At 46.0% G+C, this 14,072-nt stretch overlaps 1 protein-coding gene and 1 non-coding gene across 5 annotated transcripts; one reads left to right on the top strand and one right to left on the bottom strand.

The window, feature by feature from the left end:
• The first annotated feature begins 37 nt into the window (after positions 1-37).
• Positions 38-110, top strand: trnar-ccu (transfer RNA arginine (anticodon CCU)). Its single transcript has one exon. It is a non-coding gene; the product is annotated as a tRNA-Arg (tRNA).
• Positions 111-1,940: 1,830 nt separating this feature from the next.
• Positions 1,941-12,621, bottom strand: LOC142880742 (mitochondrial glycine transporter B-like). 4 transcript variants are annotated; one of them, XM_076014703.1, is made up of 8 exons: positions 12,445-12,621; positions 12,035-12,096; positions 10,121-10,245; positions 9,528-9,612; positions 7,361-7,540; positions 5,234-5,402; positions 3,549-3,712; positions 1,941-3,441 (listed from the first exon to the last, which is right to left on the bottom strand). In XM_076014703.1, exons 2-8 carry the CDS (start codon positions 12,047-12,049, stop codon positions 3,319-3,321), a joined length of 861 nt encoding a protein of 286 aa, XP_075870818.1. In that variant the 5' UTR covers positions 12,050-12,096; positions 12,445-12,621; the 3' UTR covers positions 1,941-3,318. The 4 variants fall into 4 exon arrangements, with proteins under 4 accessions (XP_075870818.1, XP_075870817.1, XP_075870819.1 ...); XM_076014702.1 differs by lacking the exons at positions 12,035-12,096; positions 12,445-12,621 and adding an exon at positions 11,005-11,107; XM_076014704.1 differs by lacking the exons at positions 7,361-7,540; positions 12,035-12,096; positions 12,445-12,621 and adding an exon at positions 11,005-11,113.
• Between the last annotated feature and the right edge of the window lie 1,451 nt (positions 12,622-14,072).

The raw sequence follows: 14,072 nt of genomic DNA, 5'->3' as shown, positions 1-14,072 counted from the left end.
AGAAGCAGATTCAGTTCCTCCTAAACTGGGCCAATCAGCCCCAGTGGCCTAATGGATAAGGCACTGGCCTCCTAAGCCAGGGATTGTGGGTTCGAGTCCCATCTGGGGTGCTGTCTTTTGTCAAAGACAAATGAATGCAAAGTGTTGTGTCAGGCGTTGCAACTTCCTCAATGTCCGTGATTGTACATACGAGTGCAAATGATTGCTGTGGCCTTCGCCAAGGTGTAGGATAGGCTCCAGCAAAATATCATATCAATACGCATGTCAAATCTGAGCATTGCGAATGTGTGAGAGACCGGACAGGACTCACTGTGATCTATTTCTCAAGGTTAAATGGAAATGGACTTCCCTAGTAAAATGACTCAGGAAAATCTACTGGTGGCTTCACTGACTTCACTTTCCAAGGCAAAATATGGCATCTATTTAAAAACTGTGACATGAACAATGCGCGCAGAGGCAAGACGGGCGATACACACCTACCTACGAAGCAACGCGCTCCCCATAAGGTAACATGGAGATCGTGGCATTGACGGCAGCTTTTCTCCTGAGTGCGTCGGCAGCGTTTGGGGAGTACATTTACGTGGAAGATCGCAGGACATGGGTTTCAGCTCAAAAGTATTGCAGAGATAATTACGTTGATCTCACTCCTCTCATGTCACTAAAGAAAGCACAGAGATTTCTAGGAGGACAAATTCAATTTCAAGGTGAGCTGTGGACCGGTCTTTACCGTGAGGGGAACCAGTGGAAGTGGTCGGGAGGTAGCGAGGCACGAAACATACTGTGGGCGAATGGCCAACCAGACAGCATGTCTGAGGACTGCGGCAGTATTAGTTGGTGGCAATATCTGCCGGACTTGACAGGTTTGCACAATGTGCAGTGTGGCGAGCATCTGCCGTTTCTCTGCTTGAACCTGATCGTACCACAATACAGAGGGACGTGGGAGGAGGCACTCGCATACTGCAGTAAGAATCACTCAGGACTCACGAGCCTGACCTCTACGACCCAACACCATCACGCTCTGAGCAAGGTCCAGAAGGGCCTCAGCGAGCGGGTGTGGATCGGACTGCGTTTCCTGGGCGACCAGTGGATGTGGATAGACGGACGAAATTTGGGGTTCCAGGCTTGGAACCAAGAAGACCAAGAGCACCGCTGTCCAGTCTTGAACCGCTGTGGGACTTTAACCAAGGGAGGTCTGTGGGAGAGTTGGGACTGCACGGACCAACTGCATTTCCTCTGCCGTTAAATCGCATCATCAAAGCTTAAAATGTTGTGTGTTTTATTATTCATATTACATTGATTTCAAATGTTTCCCTTTTGCTGTTGTCTTCAGGCGTCCTCTGTTGGACTTTTTCCTCTGCGTCCTCTTCTCTAACACCCCACTAATTTCATGTCTTCTTTCAGAACATCCATAATTTCCCTCTTTGCTCTTCCTCCCCCTGGCAGTTCCAACCTCAGCATCCACTGAGATAGTCACTGTGCCTCCTCTGTACGTCTGCTTCTCAGCCATTATCTCCAATATGCATCTAATCAGCACTGTCCCTTTGATGCACCCATTCTGAATCCCATGCTGGTGTACAGTTTTGAACTACACAATGCGTAGTTTTCAATTGTGCTCTTAAATATCTCAGCCACTGTCAACGTTGTGTATGTACCGGTATATACCAACATTTAAAAAAAAAAAAAAAAAAAATACTGTTTAGGTTATATTTGCCATATTTCATTACAACCTTGTACACATATGTGCACATTTTTATTTGACCTGTTTTTACTGAATCTGATAAGTATGCATTGCTTATAGAGCATAATAAAAATACTTTTAAAGCTTGGAAGGTTGATTCCTGACCCAAAACAGGTGCAGCCTGTTAAGAAAGAATTAAAACTAGCAAAAATAAAACTCTCGTTTTTGCAACAACAATGACTCTTGTGTTCTGTGTGGGAAATAACTTAAAAAGGGAGTTGAATTTATTAGTGTAAAACACCAAACAGGCACATTGTCTGCGGAGAAACACATGCTCATACCAAATATCTACAATGGCAATGCCCATATACACAATATAGTCAACAAACGGTCAACAACAGAGGTGGTGAGACGCAGCACTGCACAAAATGCAACTTCCAGGTTTAAGTTATGGCACATTTAAACCACCGAGACGAGATCACTTTTGTTTTTAACAGCTGATGGGAGTCATTGCTACACATGCCTCAGCTATACAGCAGATCACACTTTGGATGTAAAACGCTTCCATTTCATTTGATTTATTTACATACACATGGGATATAAAAACGACCTTCAAAATATTTCCTCTTTCTACACCGACGGTAATAAATATTCTGTACCATGGGGCCCACTGTACACCAACAACGTTCAATTACAACAATAGCCATTTATTAACAATAATTTTAATGTAGTAAAATATTTACAAAGGGAGGGGGTCGGGGGTGACTCTCATCAGCATCTACGCACAGCTGCATGGTCAGGGGTTCAATATGACCTTTATTAACCTACCAGCAGCATAACTTAGCAATCCTACTCTTGCAAGTGTTATGGAAGTGTACTGAGAGACGACACGATGAAGTCACAGGAAGTAACACTGACGACACGTGACGTTAAGATTGCAATTACGCCATCATTAGAACACTTAGTCAAAGTTTAGAGAATTCGACCTACAAAAAAACATCAGTCATTCACACAGAAAATGGTTGAGTGAGTGAATCGCACCTATGAAAGGCATTGAACACGTCGCCTTGCTCATCTGCACCGAGTCATTGACGCACCCTCAGCTAAGTGGATGTAAACCCGGACAACAGACAACGCTTCACCGTGTTGTTCTCCCCAAAAAAACCTTCAGCTCTGCAGGAGCTCGTGATTGTCTTGAGTTCGATGTTTGCAAAGCTCTTGTTTGAGCAGCCAGGGATAAGGATGCTGGGTTGAAAATATGGCTGCCTTATTTTTTGGCCTAGGCTACACCTGTGTACCGAGTTTCCCATTTGCCCCCAAAACATCTGTCAACAAGTGTTTCCCAGCAGCAGCAGCAGCAGCAGCTGTGACCCAGTGTAAATAATCAGTAGTGAGACCCCCCCCCCAAAAGAACAAAGTTCACTTCACAGCATGTTGTCATATTTCATACCTGCGACACTCGGTGCGGCATCCTAAGTTTAAAAGAACTGAAAAAGGCACAAACGACAACACACACAACAGGGAGCCTTTCCCCCCCCCGCTTTCCTCTCATCACAGTCGGTCTCAGCCTCTTGAAATTCCTCGTGCTGCTTTCAAGCGACGAACACCTTTAGTCTGTTTGCAGTTCACCTTGTGGCTCCTCAGGATTTGAGGCCCATTCGAGCCATCAGCTGCTCGTAGACTGTCCAGGCCATGGCGGCCATCAGGGTGCGTCGCAGAGACCTGGGGACGGCGCCGCTGAAAAACCCGGCCAGGCCGTGCTCCTGAAGGCAGCACAGAGAATCTTAGCATCATGTGACTTTTAAAATGCAGCTGTTTCCTGCCACATACAGGAAACACAACCCGGGATGCCAACTGAACACATACGCACCGTGTAGATGTAGCGGACGGCGTCTGCCGTGCTCCAGTGCGACGGTCTGATCTGGATGTGGGTCTTGACCACGTCGGCAGGCTGAGTGGCCAACGAGGCCATGATCCCAGCCACAACCCCGCAGCTGAAGTTGACCAGCGGCGAGTAGGCCGACGACGCCACCTCTGCAAGAGGACAGGGGCCACGTTTGAACAAGATGCAACGGCAACGTCTCGCCTTTCAATTACAGCACCGCTGGGTTTCTTGTTGCAATGTAAAAGTTCAACCAAAATTGAGGTTTCTACCATTTGCTTTCTTTGTAGATGCACGCTTGAGTGACCCCTCTGCACCCCACCGCCCAATAAAAAAAAATATATATATATATATATATATATATATATATATATATATGTATATATTTATCATACACCTGTTGTGGAATTTCATGGATGGAAAGAATTCCAGTCGGTGGAAGCCAAGGTTGCCACGTGACCAAAGATTTTAGAAAAATAATAAAAAGAATCCAACTTGCAGAAAGTCAACTCCTTGTGACTTCATTGTGCTTGTGTGGTGCCATTCACACATCCAGGGGATGTAGCTGTCCCAAAATATCCACCACAGCCCAGATGGACTGTGACATAGTGAGCCCCCCCCCCTCCTCTGTTTCATTTCTTAATTTATTGACCCCCCTTTTTCGGCATTTGCCCCACCCTGTTCATAGTATGTATTGTGTGCTTTTGCATATAAAATAACTTGGCAGAAGTAGCGTGATGGAGCAGTTATATTTGTAAGGTAGATTATGGTGAATGGCAAATGGGTAAAATTGTAAATTTAGGATTAAGGGTTCTTTGAATTGTCATCAAGTGTTCCTGGACTTACGAACAGAAAAAACAGAATAAACAAAAAAAAGAAAGAAATTATACAAAAATTATAGATTTCAAATCAAAATGCAAAATCATTTTCCTTACCCTTAGAAATGATGAAGGCTGAAGCCATTACAATTGATTTGACATTACAAAAACAAAATCAGGGGTCAAACACTGACACTGAATCACGTGCCAGGGTCAATTAGTGCAAAGGAGAAGAGCGTTTGGAGATTTTGTAAAAACAAGATCAAATGTGTGGAAAATCTTTACATTTATATTTATATTCATTCACATGCATCTGATGGGATTTACTTCGATCCACTTCAATCTGCAACTTGGATTATACGCAACTGATCATCTCTTTAGAACAGGTACTTTAATTGACATGCTTGATGCTCACCAGCAGTCCAATCATTGGGAGTTTAATATCATTTTCTCGCATCGAGTCAAGACGATATTTTTCCATAACAGCCAAGCATTCTGCATTACTGCTGTGCCAAATTTCGGTTGGACTGATTAATGAAAGAGTGCTTACAAACATGTGGACCAAGACACCGATGTAGCCGGTTGCCTAAGTGAGTGAAAAACACACTTTGGTTTAACAGCATACATGAGAAGCCAGTGACTTAGAATGAGCTTAATGGGTGGTTCGGAATGTTGGACACGGGTCCTCATTTCCAAGTCGCTCTTTTTTTTTTTGTTATCAGAGGCGACCAGTTCAACGAGTTTCATCAAGTCCTTCCAGTTTAGCAGAGCTGGCTAGCCCAGCACACATGCAGGTCAATGGTTCCCGCTCGCCTTTCAGTTCAGTACGCCACAGGTCAGGATCGTGGCTCTCACCTGGCGGCAGCGCCTTCTTGGCTTGGCTGTAGCACATGACGTAGATGCCGGAGAAGGGAGCGTCTCGCAGCAGCGTGGCGGTCAGCCCAGAGAACAGCGCCCTGATCCCCTCCGTCTCGTACACGTTCCTCAGAGCTCCGGCCACGCTGACGTAGTTGTAACAGCCGCTCTGATGACGACGACGACGACGAGCGCAAGAAGCAGACTTGATTAAAACACAAATGAAAGAAACACCGCAGCACCCTGACCGATGGCAACAGCCTCACGGGAGAGCGCTGCTGCGGTTAGTCGTGTTGTCTACGGTAACCCTGATGCTAACCCTGACCCCTATTTCACACCAGAGGCGTCTGCAGAGCGTCCGCGTCGACGCAGGGAAACGCGGCCACGTTTCAGAAGCGTCCCAGAAGCAGTAAAACGCCAGAGTTTATTCTTTGACGCTTGCCGCGTCCCTCCTGCGTCAATGGCAGCAGGTGGGATCGTTCAGACAGGAAGTCCATGGTGTAAAAACACGGTGGATCCGGTTGATTTCCATCATAATACACTGGACGTGCTGGATTTTGTATTTATATGTGCTGCACTTTACTGTGAGACGTCAACGTGACGCATCGGCTTCCACGCTGTTCAGCTCGGCCGTCAAACAAAAACAGATTTCACTTTGAGTCTCAAACTATGATGAACAAAATGCATCTATACTTTAAACACCTGCATTTTGTATCATGCCAGCGGTTCGCTTTATTATTATTTTTCTTTTTTTACACACATCGATACTTGGAGACACTGTCCCAACACTGTCTCCAAGTATCGAGGTTTTGTTTCATCGTTGTTTTCTTGAAACACAGGCGAAAACCACCTGGGTTGTCGCGCAATCCTGGCGTGAAACCGGTCGAGCCGCTCTGCTCGGAAAACGCGTCCTGTGTGAGAGGCTGCTGGAGCGTCAGCAGGGCGTCCACGCGGTCGCTCTGCTGACGCCTCTGGTGTGAAATGGGGGTCGGCATACGTTTTTTCTGCTCTGGGTGAACGTGAAGAACCGCTGTGTGCAACAGTTACTCAAAGGTGAAGTTGTTTAATGTCTCTTTTCTTGCAGTCTCAGCTGGAGACGGTGGGATTTGGCCTTCAGCCTGCACCAACGCCTGTGTGCATGTTCAACAGAAGGAAGAGAAGCTAATTCAACAGAGAAAAAGGAACGGTAACTTCAGGGCAATACTTCAAAATGCAGAGTCAGGCATTACTGTCTGTCTCCTTTTAAAGTAATAATGGAGAGTCAAGTTGTGTCTTTTGCTATCGCAGGCCTATCTGCCTCTCATTTAATTATTCATTCATTCATTCATTCATTCATCTTCTATACCCGCTTATTCCTACCCAGGGTCACAGGGGTCTGCTGGAGCCCCTCCCAGCTGTCTTAGGGTGAAGGCAGGGTGACACCCTGGACAAGTCACCACTTCATCGCAGGGCCACATAGAGGCAAACAACCATTCACACTCACATGCACACCTACGGACAATTTAGAATGTTCAATTGACCTCACATGCATGTTTCTGGAGTGTGGGAGGAAGCCGGAGAACCCGGAGAGAACCCACGCAGACACAGGGAGAACATGCAGACTCCACACAGGAAGGTCCCAGGCCTGGAATCGAACCCACGACCTTCTTGCTGTGAGGCGGCAGCGCTAACCACTGCGCCACCGTGTCGCCCCCCCATAGTGAAAATGATCTGGTAAGAACAGGGAACTTTTCAAGTCATGACGTGATGCTTAGCCTTGAGCCAAAGATGCTCCTTTCTACAACCAAAAGGCAGTCAATTTCCTTTTCACTATTGATTAGGTAAAAATAAATTTAAAAAATAGGTTTTGGGTTGAGTGCTGACAAAAGTGACATCACTCACAGTTAAACTTCTATGTTCTGGGCTCTTTGGACTTATATCCATAGTTAAAGTAGAGTTGCTGTTGATACTCCTCCCAAGTGTTACACGGCATAAAGTTAAATCCGACCGTCACCTCTCTCCTAACGGACACTGTGGCGAGAGCCAAGTTGAAATGAGAAGAGACGACACAGCACCTTTCTGTGCAGCTTGGATCACGGCGGCACTTCTGAAGGCAGAGCGCAGCAGGAGCAGGAGGGAGCCGCTCACCTCAAAGCGCGTTTTGATGACGGTGAAAGGCAGCATGCAGACGCCGGCCACGGCTCGAGCGCTGGCGCCCAGCAGCACGGCCTCGCCGGCGTTGGGCGCCCGGTCCAGGAAGTAGTGCTGCTTGAGGGAGTAGAAGGTGCTGAAGTAGATGCCCACGCCAGGGATGCAGCGGACGAACGACTGTAAGAAGGCACATCGCAGTTAACACAAAGAACGGCAGTGGCGACGAGAGCGCGTTACATCACCCGAGTTCACAAACAAACAAACTCTTACAGTCTCACACCAGGCTCGTGTATACAGTGGGTCCGTGTGGTCGGGGCTCCAGACATTTGATGCCTAAAATTAAACACAGTACGAGTAAACTTTTCATCTACCCGCGCGTGCGCGACCGCGACCAGCAAATTTGCTGGGGGTTTTTGTTGTTGTTGTTGTTATTAAATATTTTCGTTGCTGACAAACTACACTTCAGCCCACTTAGCGGTAATGCCTGAATGACTGGTTTGCCAGTGAAAATGATTTATACCGGAGTGTGCGCCTCTAAATTTTAAGTTAGGGGCCACTGTGCTACTAGTAAAAAAAAAGTTAGTCTGGAGCCCTGTGTGTGGTCCATTAATGTCTGCCGATGTACAGATCATCACCAACTTTAAGTGGTGTGGTCACATGACTTTTCTTTTCATTTTATTTACAATTTCTAGATGTTTTTTCTGTTTTTTTCAGTTTGGCCCTTGTGAATGCAAACCAGACCAAGTGAAAAGTTGCATAAATGTATCCTCGCATTGATTTGTGATAATTACGTGTGAACCCAAACCTTGCTCATTAATAAGGCTTGAGCGCCACACTATTAGGCAGAGGCTAGAGAATAAAATGAAATGTGAATCCTTAATAGAGGAGCCATCAAGATCAAAATGCAGATGAAAAGCTGGAAATGTCCCAATATAAACCTGGCCAAGCAAGCAAAGATGGAAATGATCAGGAAGAAAACATTTCTTCCTGATCATTTCCCCCATAATCATGATACCAAGCTGCAAGGCTGCATCCAAAGCAGTTCTGGCGCTGGGTAAACCCCGCCAGTATTTTACAATGTCGTGGTTTCTCACTACATAAACAAAACAGGAGCTAAATGTGTGACATCAAGCCGTGTTGCACACTGAAAGGTTGCCGCTGCAGGAAGTTGCAGGATGAGGCGTCAAAAGGCTGAACTGCGCTGTGTCTCAATTCAGGGTCTGCATCATTGGAAGGAAGCGCCCTCCGTCTGAAGGAAGCGCCCTCCGTCTGAAGGAAGCGTACTCCGTCTGAAGGAAGCGTCCTCAGTCTGAAGGAAACGTTCTCCCAAGAACCTGGCTGAGAAGGACAAACCCAAACCCGCCTCCCCGGTAACCACACAGGACAGTCTAGCCTTCGGCATATTTCCTGGTCACCGCCGTTCCCTCCTGCTGGCCAACCCCGGAAGTGACGTTTTCATAGCATCAAGCTAACCACTGGTTCACCATCTAACGATGGCGTTGGATGATCAAATAAGTAAAAACCCTATGTTAAAAACTGAATATTTTATGTGAAATTTCAATACTTAAATTTATACGCGGTGTCTTTGCCAGTAGATGGCGCTAATTTCAGCTGACTTCCCAGGATCCCAGGATGCTTTGCAACAGCACGCAAAGCATCCTGGGATACAGAAGGACGTGAAGGATAGTAGCGGTGCAGCCTTGGAATCGGCTAAAAGTAGGGCGCATTCCGAGTACGGGTTTTGAGCGTCCTTTGGACTTTTGGGAATTGGGAGGAGCCTTCGCGCAGTGCTATGACGCAACTTCCTTTCAAATGCATGCTTCGAAGGATGCAGACCCTGAATTGAGACACAGCCCAGGTCTCGACTTGGGCCTGGACAGACTGTGGGGGCTGGCAGACTGAACACCCACCACAGCAGAGCAGTCAGGAGTCTCATAGAAAAGGAGCGGGGATTTCTTCAGCTGCGCTGCAGCATTAGATTTGGCGTGAGGGCAATTCCATACAGTGATCATTAGGTCAATAGTTTGCAACCAGAAAATAAAGGATAAAAAAAAAAAAAGAGACAATAAGGAAGAAGTACTGATGAAAGCACCAGAACCAATGACAAAAGCAGACATTAGCACAGTACAATATATAAAGATGAGGAAAAGAAGCAAAGACTCACGGGGGAAACTCCTTTCCACAGGCTGAAGAAACTTTCAGTTTTAATGACGTTGAAGAAAACGGTGACCATCCTCACCTTCGGTGCACTGCGGGCAGAAAGTGGGACAGCGGCAGAGAAAATGAGATTGGCATTTTTGTCACGTGACCGATAAAATTCTGGAAAAGGAACACGTTGGTAAAATAATGAAATAAAAACGAAGAAGAAAATAAATCAAATGGGCATTCAGCAACAAGCATTTCCTCTTGCAGGAGAAGCAATTGCAACCTCACAGCATGACAGCATGATTACATGGTGCCGGTGTGACTAATTGCCTTATGTGGGTCAAAATAGCAGATTCAGACTGACACTGCTGTGTGTGTATGTGTGCGCGTGTGTGTAGCTTCTCCTGGTTCCAAAGCCTGAGGAGCATGTGTGTGTGTGTGTGTGTGTGTGTGTGTGTGCGCGTGTTCTGTCGCAGCTTAGAAGACAGGAGGAATGAAAATCACTGCAAACACATAAATGTGTCTGATCGATGCACATGATAGCATGATGGCAGTGTCTGTGTGCGTGTGCGTGTGTGTTGCGCTTTTTTGCGATGTCCAAGGAAGACGCACCCCGGCTTGGCATCGTTCTGCAAAGTCTGTAGTCGCGTCTTGACCAAATCCAAAGGCTGGAAGAGCAGCGTCGAGCAGGTGCCACTCAGGGAGCCGCACATGAAGGCTTTGAGAGCCGGGTGAGCCTGAGGACGAGGGAAGGAGGGAGGGAAGGATGGAAGGAAGGAAGGAGGGAAGGAGGGAAGGAGGGAAGGCAGGACAGTCACGGTCAGAGAAGCCAGAGTAGGGAGGAGGGGATGGAGGAAAGACAAGAGCAGGTTGTGAATATGGGGAGAATAGAAATAGGATGAGTAAAAAGGGAAAGGCAGAAAAAAGGGATTAACACTTATGTAAAACCTTACGTAAAAATTCCTCTACGGGCACTGATTGATGAAAGCCTCTCAAAGCATCAAGGGAACCCAATAAATACCTAAAGATGTTCAATATTATTAAAAAACAAACAAACAAAAATAACTTCCATCTGAAAATACGCTCTGATGACATTTGCAATAACAGCCTGTGTTGCAGAGCAGAGGCCTCCTTCCTGCACAGAGGAGATGATGGCAATTTGTAGAGACAGCGCGCACGCACGCACACACGCACACACGCACAAACACACACATACATTTTGTGGATGTGGGGACCAAAGGCAAAGGCTGAGCCTGAGACTGAGCTAAATTTAGCAGCGCTGAAAGGTGACCAGCTCCACAGAATAAACACGGGAACGCGGGAAAGCAGAAGGCGCACAACCTCAGGCGGGGAGGACGGACAACAAGCAAACCAACAAACGACAAACAAATCTCTGCCCGACGCATGTGCGGCTTACAGGCGCGCACATGCCACCGCTTCAGGCGCGCACGCACGCACGCACTGGGACACACAACCACTCACTCGCTCCTTCCTACCTTCCACAGGCTGCCCGGGGCTCTGCTCTGAGGATCCTGTTTCTCCTGCATTTTGCCCAACTTGCCTCTTCCTCTCCCTGCGCTGCCTCGCTCACAAAGAGCATGTTAGGAAATAAACCTCCATCTCTCTCTGAAAACCTCCTTCCTGCTCTCTCTCTCTCTCTGGTTCTCTGGTGCGCCCGCTCTCGCTCTCTCTCACTCTCTCTCTCTCCAATCGACCCACAATAGCTGTCTGCTCCTTGTCCAATATCCCCTCCTCCCCATTCCACAGTCAAAGCAGGCGCTTAATCCAGTAGCATGCGGGCTTTTTTTGTTGCTATGAGCCTCTAACTCCCGTCTTCCAGAGGCATGTTATGCACATCTGTGATGCTCAGAGTAAAAAAATAAAAAATAAATAAATTCCATTTGCTTGAGTTTGCAAAGACAATTTGGGTTTAACACTGTGTAAAATATACAACGAACGGAAATAAAAAGTTTGGGGAAAAAAACAAACTAAACGGGAAACAGAAGAGTTGTGAATGTGAACAGCGTGCTTCTTTTGTGCGATGCAGTGATGCAACTACTCTGGAGCTCTTCTCAGAAGAAAAAATAGACGCACGTGTTGACAGTCAGATTTTAGACGTGCTAAAATATTTGCACTTCATTTCTCAGGATGCAGGCAGCCAAACAAACAAGGTTGGAAAGAAACCCCCCCTCCTAAAAAATACTAAAGCGACTGCACGAACCCGTCTTGGAAAAAATTCAAACAAAATGACTCAAAGATTTTTTTGTTGTTGTTGGTTGGGAAATGTATCAAGACTTCAGATGCTACAGATATACTGTATTCTCCAATCAAGACGGTATATCTCAAGATATTACAATTGCCTTCATTACTCTGTTGAAGTTAACACGGCTCAGAGATGAACTGTCAAGTTGCGAACGAACACACACACACACACACACACACACACACACACACACACACACAGCTGCACTTGGTGTACAGTAATTCACAAACACGACGGTGGCATCTGCCAGCAGGTGCACTTACCGCCGCTAACTCCATCTTTGGAGTGGATGCTGAATCGGTCTCCAGTGTCTCCCCCGCCACAGCTAGATCGTGTGAAACGCAGTGAAAACGGTCAAAAGAGTACAAAGTCAAAACAGTCACGACAGATGTAAACCGCAGATGGCCTTTATCAGTCAAAAGCGAATAAAGTTCTTATCGCCGTATGACAGCTGTGTTGTCTCGTGGAATGCTAACAGTTACAGGCCTGTTGGTGACAATATCGAATTCAGTTTAGACCAAATGTGTTTTCGGGATATATTTGCGTTGCAATTGGTTCTCAAGATCCAACAGCCGAATCTTTCGTCAGCTAGCATCACTGCCGTGGCTTTAGTCTGGTAGAACACTTTCGCTAGCTAGCTTAGCATGCAAAAGTTCTCTTTCCCCATTCTTACCTCACTTTAAAATCAGCGAGAGTCGAACAACTGTGTTGGTCAGCCTACCCAGCTTCGAGTGCCATGTCCCAGGACTAAAGCGAAAATCGTACATTCACAAATACGACACAATCCAGAACTTTCTGTCAGAGCTAACCCGCTACAGTCAGGTGTAGCTCGTTTCACTATTCAACTTTTTTTTTTTTATCAGGCTCTCTCCTCTGTAGAATATGTAGAACTGGTAAAATCCCGGTGATAACGATTCCAAAGGCGGTCAAGCAAAAACACACACAACAGCGTTAGAATGCACAGGAGCTAACACAATAATAATTTGTGTACAGCTGCGACTGCCAGCTGAGCTAATAAAGTTCACCTCCACCGCTGTGCCAGGGTCGTACGGGGCTACACGTACTAGAACACAGAGATATATTTAAACTGTCCGATGACGGCAAATACGCCGCTAGCATTTGAAAAGGAAAATAATTAGGGTATCATGGTCGGGCAGATTTTGCGTGGGTTGTGCTTTTAAAAAAATATTTTAAATAATATGGAGCCAAAGCGTTTTAAATCCTTTGTGATAATGATAACCAACCACTAGATGTCGCTGTTGGCTACGATGAGAGGGAGTTCTTTTGCGTCATCTTGTTCAGCGATCATACATTCTATCCCATGTTGATAGTCCAAATTACAACGGTAACCTGTCCAGAGTATTCAAGTATTTAAAATCATATCTTTGCAAAACGATTTTTAGACGAGACAAAAAAAATGTGTTCAACAACAACAACAACAACAACAACAACAACAACAACAACAACAAAAGACTGGCTTATGTCCTAATTTCCACCTTCTTTTCCCAGTGTATTTTATACACTTACTTTAGTGTAAAACAAATTTGAATGCTTATTGACAGGTCAGTCTGTTTTTAAGTTCTATCATACTGTGACTGCAGAAAAAAACATGCAGAATATCATCACAAGATCATATATGTGTCTGCGTGGGTTCTCTCCGGGTTCTTCCGGCTTCCTCCCCACACTCCAAAAAACATGCATGTGAGGTCAATTGAACTCTAAATTGTCCGTAGGTGTGCATGTGAGTGTGAATGGTTGTCTGTGTCTATGTGGCCCTGCGATGAACTGGCGACTTGTCCAGGGTGCCACCCTGCCTTCGCCCTAAGACAGCTGGGAGAGGCTACAGCAGAGCCCCGTGAATAGGAATATGCGGGTATAGAAGATGAATGAATGAATGAATGAATGAACTTAGAGTAGTGAATTATGTTTGCAATAGTATGAAATAGAATAGTTTTACTTCCAAAAGTGAATTCAAGGGGTCACAGAGGTGCTGGGGATCTGCTACCTAAGGGCGACCACAGAACACATACAGTACCAACCATGATCAAGAGGGCTCTCTTGAGCATGATAGTAGTGTTGGAACACAAGCAAATATGTAAATAGTACACATGAGAGTAAAAAAGGACACATGAAAGCCATAGTGCATGCATGCAGTTGCGCCCACAATGACTTCACATGAACCGATGTTTTGTAAGAGTTCCTAGACTAGCAGTTGATTTGGTCTTTGGCCTCCCTGTGTCCTCACCTCAATCCCTGTCACACAGCTAATCACCCAGAGTGATCCCGCGCAGTCGCACTAAG

The sequence above is a fragment of the Nelusetta ayraudi genome, unplaced genomic scaffold (genome assembly GCF_046127955.1).
Source record: "Nelusetta ayraudi isolate G7.1 ecotype Tasmania unplaced genomic scaffold, CSIRO-AGI_Nayr_v1 ptg000006l, whole genome shotgun sequence".
NCBI classification, from domain to species: domain Eukaryota; kingdom Metazoa; phylum Chordata; class Actinopteri; order Tetraodontiformes; family Monacanthidae; genus Nelusetta; species Nelusetta ayraudi.
The sequence above is the reverse complement of the archived record's forward strand: the minus strand, read 5'-3'. Positions and strand labels throughout refer to the sequence as shown.